A 10,000-nucleotide genomic window follows, 5' to 3' on the forward strand; every position below is an offset into this window, starting at 1 on the left:
TACCAGTTATTTCTGGAATATTGACTTCAAATATGTCTAGGGAGGTGCACAAGGGTGCTAATGTGTTTGCTGGTGAAACTAGACTTCGTAGACATGTTGACAAAAGGTGCTACAGTAAAGAGAGATGTCAGCAAAGATTTAATATAATAAAGTCCAGAGCTATTCTCTTAGAAGGGGATCCAGGTACACCTACTGATGAGGGAGAACAGATCTAGAGAAAACTGAGAAGAAAAAAGTTTTGAGAGTGACACCTTTGCTAAACTTTATTGTGCAACATAGGATAAGGGGTCAATAGCTAAAGTCTGTGTGGAATGCTGCTTTATATGGAAAGCCATGACTCAGTTGAAAGAAATATAATTTTGTGAGTGTCTAGGCATATTGTAAGGCAATCCTTGAATATTTTGTACACTTATATAAGTCTTATGAGGTAAGGGTATCAGGCTGGTGATCATTGTGCAGAATGGGTCTACTAAGATGGTTAAGGGAGACATGACTACCACTGATTCAGATTTCTGTATGGCTGCACTAATTTGAGCAGCTGCATTTATAAAGATGAAAAATGGGAACTGGCCTGGTTTGTCATATGAAACATATTTCATCTTTCATGTAAGTGTTATAATAAGCCTGTCAACCATAGCTGAAACACATTACTGTGAAATAAAGCAAAACGAGCAGGGAGGAGATTAACAGTCTTGTCTCATTTTTTTTAGTGCCTATACAGAACCATACAAAGTGTGTCCTATTTCTTTGGTCCCCCTAGAAGATGTGACATCTGATGAAGATCAAGATAAAAGCTCTGGAGATGAAGGAAGTTGTCAGGGTGAGCAGAGCCTAGACAAGGTAAATACTGCATGCAATACACAATATTTTTGTGCTTGTGCATTGTTTATGTTGCATGTCATTACTGTGTAATTTTTATCAGCAATGTTATATGAAGCTGTGACAATTTCCAGAAGCATCACCTTTTTTTGCTGACAGATGCACAATGGTTATTGATCAGAATAACAGGGATCATTCTCATCTTGTAAATATGATCAGTTGTCATGTATGAACACAGGTGACAGTGGTTTTATACATGCACTTGCTGAATTTACTATCTCCCTTCTATATCTACACTTGTACAACTTAATCTAGCTTTTGAAACTAGCCATATTCTAACAGAGCTGCAGTAGACATTTTTCTAGTGTTTTTGTCCTCTGATGTAAACATTAAAGGTATAGAGCCAATATCAGTGTTTTATTTTATTTCATTTCTCATCAAGTACGTGTTTGTACTGGACATACAATTGTCCATTCTTAGGCATGACCATAAAATAAAATCAAAAACTTCAGATGATCATTCCTGAAAATCAGGATACTGCTTGAGTCTTGTCTTTTGTAATACTACTGATGGTGCACATAATGAGAACTGTAATGGATGAAATGGAGGTATTATTGTGCATGCAGTTCCCTTGTCCCCATATGCGGGCTTCCTGGTCTTTGACCACAATGCAGTAACATATTTCCAAGCCTGGTGTCATCTACCAGAAACAAAGATTTCAAGGAAAAAAGAAAGTCACACCACTGAAGGTAGTTCAAATCCAAAATAGCTTAAAAACAAACTGATGAACATGCCACCATGAATGAAACACAAATTCCACGTATAAAAACTTTAATGCAACAAAACCAAAAGATGGGCAAGCAGGACAAGCACTTTCAGCATTAACCTTCTTCAGATCCTGTTTACTGCACCTAAAACTAAAAGTTTAAAAACTTGAAGAGACCAATCACGATCTTTTGGAAACCATTACATCATTTCCTCATAGTAGCTGTCACTCATATGAAGCACTTCCTCAGTTTACATCATTTCCTCATGAGCAAAACGTGGCTGTCATTCAAATGAAACACTCCCTCAGTTTAAACCAATAGGGATGAATCTATTCTGCTATCTCCTTCCATTCAAACTCCGTTCATTCAAGATTGGTTTTAATGGTACCATTCCATTCAAGCCTGGAGGGCAATCTGCCCTCAGGTCTATTATCCATTTAAGTTCTTCAACCTCCATTTTTTTCTGCAAGTCACCTCCTCTCAATGTCTTTTTACAGTACAGATGACCATAAACTTAAATGAATGGGTGTTATTGAGCTTCACATGTGTGTAGAGGGCATTTGTATCTACTTTACTCCTTATATCAGAAGAATGCCATAGTATATGCTCCTTTAGCATTCTATTTGTTTTGCCTATATAATAGGCTGAGCAAAGAGAGCATGTAATGATGTAAATCACATTTTTGGTAGTACATGTTCCCCACCTTTGTAGAATAAAGCATTTTCCTGTTTTCAGATGCTTAAATACATTGCTTGTATTGATCAAATGGCAAGCTTTACAGCAACCATATTTCCAAGTACCTCTACGTATATGTGTAGTATTACTTACTCCCTTAATAATACCATCCTTATGGCATAATAGCCTCTTCAAGTTTTTTTTATTTCTGAAAGCAAAGCTGGTTTTGTCACCAACAATTTCTTTTATTTTGGCATCAGACGTCAATACTGGCCAATACTTTCTAACGACATCACATATCGTCTTGTTGTCAGTACTATATGTTAGAGTGCACCTTACTTTATTAATTATTGGTACTACTGAACTTGTTTCCTCGCAATTTTGGTGCTTAGAATAATAGGGATGTCCTTTATTAGATCTCAGCTCATTTGCTTTCATAGCATTCATCCTAGTAACTTCTTCAGTGTAACCTCTTTCCTTAAAATTTTTTAATAATTCCTTATGTTCCTTCAGAAAGGCATCCTCTCTGGTACATAACTTCGAAATGCATGTCATTTGATTGTCCACTATGTTCCTAAAAATATGCCTCAGATGCATGGTAGTGGAATGTAACATGTGATACGCCACATAGATTTCCTATACAAGGCAGTATCAATGCCTGTAGGAGTCAGAAATATCTTCACATCTAAGTACTCAATCTCTTTATCAGATGACTTGACATCAAAATTCAGAAGTGCAGTCGTACTCAGTAAAAAATCAACAAACTCATTTAACGTAGTTCTGTTTCCCTCCCACAAAAGGAAAACATCATCCACGAATCTGTTATAAAACAGCAGTTGGTCATTTCATCTGTTTCTCTCATCTGCAAACCATTGTTCTTCCCATTGTGCCAAAACGAGGTTCGCATAACTGTTTGCATTTCTGCTAGTAATGTTTATTTCCATACATAAAGACATTGTTCTCTAACACTAACTCTAAGAGGCTACATAAGAGATCAACATCCACCAGTTCACAATCAGTGTAATCCCCTGTAGCTTCTATTCCATAATCATTCAGACTACATGTAAATAAACTATTCACATCCATTGTGAACAATAGGAGCCCTTCATAGGAGTCTCTCAGTTCCATTTTGTCAAACAATTGCCTTAGGAATTGTGCCGAGTCTTTGAGAACTGTCTTTGCTGCAGGTATCAGTTTTTTAAGCTAACCTTCTAGGTAGATGGAAAGTGGCTCAGTTATCCTCCCTCAACCTGCCAATATGGGATGCATGGGCGGATCAAGACAATCTTTATAGATCTTTGGTAGCCCATTTATAACAGGTATAGTGGGAAAAGCTACGTCAAAAAATCATACAACTCTTTGTTGATACATCTGCTCATCAATTTTTCATATAATATATCTCATACATTAAGCACAAGTTTATCTACATCCTTTTTAGTGATTACAGCATCGATGTTTCTTTTGCTCAACATTTATTCCATTTTCCTGACATAATCATATGAATCCTTAACCACCAGCGCACCACCCTTATCTACTGGTTTTATTATTATATCCATCCTTTTCTGTAACTCACCCAATGCAAGATGCTTCCTATGACTCAAATTATAAAAATGTTTACCACTTCCGTCTTCTCTATGATTAGCTATTTCATTCTTACATAAGCGTACAAACATATCTACTGTTGGATGGTTTAGATGCACAAACGTACTTGGTTTCTTATATTGTTTCCTGTTACTTGTTGTTTCCACACACTCATTGCCATATATATGTTTTAGAGTAACATTCCTTGGAAAGCATTTGAGATCTATTACAAATCCATTCAAAGGGGACCGGATAGATGGTATAAAATTCAAGCCTCTCTCAAGGATACTCAGTTGGCTCTTTGTCAATTGACTGGCAGAAATATTTACTTCTATGGAACTAACATTTTAATTCAAAACACTTTCCTTTTTTTCTTTTCCCTTCCCCTGCTCACAGACCTGGTAGCTCAGGGGTTGTTCATTTGAATTAAAAAAGCAAGCATTTGAAAGATGGGTAAACAAACAGCTCACTTCTTAGGTATATTTCCTGCGAGAGTCACAGGATCAGGTATTCCTTCTGTTGTATCAGTTGTTACTTCTACCAATTTATCTATGCCTCTATTGCTTAGTGGGGATGAAATGCTAACAATTTTATCCTCCTGTTGTCGCACACTGCCATTCAAGACTCCTTGCCTTGGGTTAGAAACTTCTTTAGAGTGTATCTCTGCTTGTATTACAAGCTGATGTTGGTTGCTATCCATTTTCATATTCGACGTATACATTTGCTTCTCTTCTGCAGCTCTCCGATGGGGTCAAATCTTGCTGTTACCACTATTGTTAATAATGGTACCACTATTGTTAGACTGTTCCTTGGGCCATTCAAAAACATGGCCATTTTTAAAATCTTGATAATCTCTGGATAATTTATGGCTTTTTATACTTTTTAGTTTAGCGTCATAGACGCCCAGTTTATTTTGTAGACTCTCTAGCATCATTAATTTCGAATCCGATAGATCCATGTTTTCAAATTATTTTTGTTTATTCTCTACTAACATAGAAACCTCCTTTCCTGTGGTTTAAAAAAATCAATAAGTAACTTCATGTACTGGAAGCTTGTATCTAGGTTGATCTTTTGCCATTGTGCCAGCAGGTCCGGATATGTGTATGCTAGGCATACACGTTACTCGTAAACCTCTCGGTATTATCTGATACTGAAACAGAAAGAAAGGCAAAAGTATGTAAGAGACAAAAAGAGGGCATACTAATCATGGCATAAGAGTTAAGGGTGGAGCTAATTCAGGTGTATTCCTTAGCTGTCACATATGATTCACAATGAGATGCATCGGTTGCCTCTTCAGAATTGCTAATGCTACACATGATGTATAATGAGTCGGCATGCATGGTGGCTGTTACATTTCAGAAAAGGGTAACCTGTGACATCATTCTTTTTAGCTAGTCTTTTGACTATTCCACTTACAACATTTCTGTAATGATGATGCCAGCCTCCCAGAAGAGGCTTCAGCTTATCAATGTGCAGACTTAAGAAAGTCTGAAAAATGTAGTGCATTTTAAATATTAACCATTTAGGTTTTGGTCCTATGATGGCATCAGGCTAAATGAATCGAATAAATCAGGCACCCTGTGAACACCTGTTGTGTACAAGCCTATATTTTAACTGTAAAATTCCTTGAGGTATTGACACATCAAAACTATTTTGGCAAATTTGGAGTAAACATTTCTAGGCTTAAAATGCCTCTTGGGTCAATAGCAGAATAACTATGCATGAACCTATGAACCTCTAAATGTAAACATAGTAATCAAATAAACTGTATTATATATTTTATTGCAAAAGCAAAGCTTTAAGAATAATGTGGGGGATATATCTAGTCTGTTTCATTTTTATGTCTAGCTATGTGGTCTTGTTGTTGGCAGAAGACCAAACAAAGGATTACAAACTAGGCAGAATAAATGTAATATTTTTTATTAAGTTGTGCAAAATCATTACTCTTTTTGACATATTTATTGAATTATCACTTAAGACATAGACAAACATACATTTATAAAAAAAAACCAGACCATATTAACTTATTCCGAGTTGCAAACATTATACATCACATATATTCTGTATATTCTTTTGTATATTTGTCATCAATACAACATTACATAAATTGATAATTTCCTGCCTTCCCTTAAACCTTATTCCTCCTCCAGAACATTATGCTGGGTGTGTTGTTCCCAGAATTTCCATTTTTTCAATGTAATTTGCCCCTATTCTTTTCTAAAGATTCCACTTCCAATTCTTTTATCTCTGTTGTAATATTCAGTACTTCAAATATAGCTAGTTTGGACTTTGATTTCCTTTTTCTAGTAATTGCTTTTTTGGCAGCCACCACAAGTAAACTTAACTACTGGATCTGGAATTGCCTACACCTAGGTAATTCTAGATCCTGCATCCCAACTCAAAAAATCCTTTCCTTAGTTAACCCATTTGCTTACATAATACTTCTGACAGAGTACCCTGTAGGGAATTTTTAAAGTCTGCCAACTCATTACATTTCCTCAACATATGTTCTCAGTTACCTGTTTCTTCTCCAACACACCTCCAACATTTAATACCTACCTGAGGAAAAATGTTTTGGTGTCTACTTGGAATATAAAAATACTTCTGCAAGTAGTTCCAAGCAGAAATGCTAAATCTTCTGGACTTTGTTGCATATTTGGGAGCCGTGCACATACCTCCCATTGTCTCCTTGTGAACTGCTTATGCAATCTCTCTACCTAATATTTTCTAACTTCCTGTGATTGCTTCCTTTAGTTAGTGTGCAGTATTTTATATGTCCTAATTATCCATTTTTAACAGCAGCTTCTGTTGCAAATTCAATTAAAAACTCTGACAAAGCAGGTCTTTCACTTAGGATTCCTTATTCCCTTTGCCTACAATCCCTGATAAGGAGGACAGTCTGTAGCCTCAGTCCAAATGTCTTCTTGGCTTCTTCCCATTGTGCTAACTTTCCATCTCAAGATATTTGCTCCCAATAGCTCAGTTACTTTGTTAGTTTTCTCCAGTAAATTTCAGCCCCATCTTGCCTATTCTCTGTACCCCTAATTGTATTCATCCCTATCAACAAAATCTTCGTCTTTCATGTTTGTGTTGGCTTAGTTCTTAGAATACTTTCTGCTGCTTTATGAATGTAATATTGTTTTTCACTTTTTTAATTTCTCCATGTCTTTTGGGTTTCTAATACCATGACAGAAATTGACCCCATTCTTAAGTCAAAGTACAATTAAAGTTCATGAAATTTGTTTCAGTGTTTGATGTCAGCCCGAAGTGCTCTTTGCAGCACCTGCGATGTGCCCAGTAATGACTACTTCTGCAATTCGTGCGGAGTTACATGTATTGGTAACATATTTAAATACAATTGTAGATTCTTTTTTTATAAGGCCCGTTGGTCCTACTACTACTATTACAACTGTTTCTTCCACATTGCTCTCATTTCTGCCTGCAAATTCTGACATTTTATGACTTTGTGTCTCTTTGTACAGAAGACACTGTAGTACTGGGTGTAGCAATTTCAATAATCAATGCTATTTTTGTCTTCTTTTCATGGACCACTACATCTGGTTTTCTTGCATCTATCTTTTGAACTGTTGGTAATGTGTGATCCCATGTGATGTAGTCCATCATTTTCTATGATGCATTGTGGCTCATGTTTCCAGTGTTTTTCAGACACTTCAATACCATAATGTTTGCACAATACCCTGAGCAACCGTCTTGCCACATTATTATGCCATTCAATATACAATCCTTCTGCCATTAGTATGTCACAGCCAGCAACAAGGTGTGCAACTGTTTCCTATTTTGTTTTACAAAACCTACATTTATCTGTTTCTCCCACATGTTCAATGAACTTTGTAAACCAACATGAGTGGCCACCAATATTAACCTTTCATCTTTTGGTTTGACTTTACCTCTCCTTAACCATATTGTGTGGCTGCTATTCTCCTTAAGGATCTGCATCCAAAATCCCATTCTTCATCCTTATTTCTTGAGTTTTCCTTGCTTCATCATTGTCCAGTTCCACTCTGAATTATAGCTTTCTGCTTGTGTTATGGCTATGAGCCTTAACCATGTAGCTCTAAAATATCCCTTCAAATCAGGTAATCCTAATCCAACTTGTTCTATTGGAAGGATCAGTTTATTCCACTTGACCCTCACCCTTTTCCCCTCCCAGATAAAATCCTTCAACTCTTTATTAATTACTGTCCACAATTTCTCCTCTAATTGATAAAAATATACCTAACCTGTGTGTAAAACTAAAGGGCCTAAAAATATTTTCACTGCGTGTATTTTACTATCCATATCCATAAACAGGAGCTTTCAGGTTCTCAGTTTTTATATTATCTTTTGTTTAGTCTCTTCCCACATATCCTTAGCTGCAAAACAGATTCCTTGTCAATCCGTACTCCTAAATACTTCATTTTATTGTGTTCCAAAGTCATTATTTTGGTACCTCTACGAGCTTCACTGCCTTTCTATGGCCTGAAGTAGGCCAACTATGGCAAATTTTAAGAATCTGGCTTTAGAGCGAGGATGTAGCCAGGTATATTCAGTATACTCAAGTGAGTCAGTTCTTTCTGAGCAGCTTAGAGGCCAAATCTCCATCTGTGTAAACTAATGCATGTAGCATGAATGCATACATATACACATCTTGCTGAGAGATAGACTTACTTTTAGACCATATGGGGTATCAGATGAAAGTGTTGTGTAATGTTGTTAATGTGCAGTAGTTGACATTTACACAGATGTCTGCATTTTTGAAATTTTTTGCGGGTATACAATTTGAACTGTGAGTGCAAAATATAACTTTCTGACTGTACTTATGCTGTAGAGTTACAGAACATTCTGCTAACAGTTATAAACTTTCAATGTGAATGATATTGCAAGCTGTTTGACTGCTTAAATTTTGTTTTTGTCTTGAGTTTCCCCCACCCATTGAAATATGCAACCATACAGCTTCACTCTTTACCGATAGTTTTATCTGGTGGATAAACATCAAAGCACACTGTAAATGAGAATGAAATACGCAAAATAAAAATAAAAAGAATCCAGGCCACCAGTGAAGGCAAAATATTTTATAAAACCACACAGATTAGCGCTTTCGTCTTGAAGCAAGACTTCTTCAGATCTGAAAAGTCTTACTTCAAGACGAAAGTGCTAATCTGTGTGGTTTTATAAAAGATTTTGCCTTCACTGGTGGCCTGGATTCTTTTTATTTTTATTTTGCGTTTATCTGGTGGATGACAAACATTGAGTTCACTCAATATTTTCTAATATAGTGTCATGCATAAAGAACTTTATCACGGAGTTACTCATTTATATTAGTTTCTTGTTTCAACTTACAGTTTAATGGTAACCTCTAAAACATAATGTTAATCTTTACAGGGATTCCTAAGTAACATTTAATGACAGGTCTCATCTCTCCTGTCTATTTAAGTGTATGGTCTGTCAGTCATTCCTATCAGTTTGTGTCATCTGCCAATTATGTCTAAAGACTGGACAGTGTGTTTGGTCTTCCAGCACAGGTAAAGGGAGCTCCTTCTTGCTTCCTGCTAATATACATATTTCAGCTTTGGGAAATCATCCTCCATGCTAGCACACCTTCCATCAGTTTACAATACCACAGCTATATACTCAATGTTATGATCACAGCTTAGACTCCATTGCTTGCACATCATTGTGCACACTCTGGAAAGCAGTGGAGGTCCTCATCAGGAGCTCACCGGACCCTGCCACATAAAGCATATTGAACACTTGTCCAAGTGTTATACCATGTTCAATGTCATAAACATGAGCCTGGTACACCATGGTGTACTGGGCAGTCATGTGCTTGAGATGCAAGACAGCCTTATGTAGCACAACAGTGTTACACAACACAGAACTGACATGCAGTTCAGTAAGATGCCTTATACCTTACTACAGAGCTACATGTAGTGCCATAGAAAGGTGTAATATAGTTTGCTGAGTTTCCTGTCACTTCTGCAATTTGGCTTGCTATCCTGTGATTCCTAAAAATACTTTCAGTCTCTAGACAAGACAGTGGATGATGGAGTCATTTCCATATTATAGTAATGAGAGGATCTGCTACTGTATCATCTCCCATTGGCAGGAGATCATCAGTGTCACCGAAAAAGGGCAGGGAATGTTTTGTTGTGATAGCA

At 36.6% G+C, this 10,000-nt stretch overlaps 1 protein-coding gene across 2 annotated transcripts in view; it reads left to right on the forward strand.

Annotated features, from left to right (window-relative positions):
- Positions 1–10,000, forward strand: part of FGD5 (FYVE, RhoGEF and PH domain containing 5) — a 1,722,626-nt gene that overhangs the window by 808,183 nt on the left and 904,443 nt on the right. For both annotated transcript variants that reach the window (XM_044078612.1, XM_044078611.1), the window contains exon 3: positions 711–840. In XM_044078612.1, the coding sequence (XP_043934547.1) occupies positions 711–840 (130 nt within the window). The remainder of the gene's footprint in view (positions 1–710; positions 841–10,000) is intronic.

This window comes from Protopterus annectens, chromosome 7.part1 (assembly GCF_019279795.1).
Source record: "Protopterus annectens isolate FY-2018-M chromosome 7.part1, PAN1.0, whole genome shotgun sequence".
Classification (NCBI taxonomy): domain Eukaryota; kingdom Metazoa; phylum Chordata; order Ceratodontiformes; family Protopteridae; genus Protopterus; species Protopterus annectens.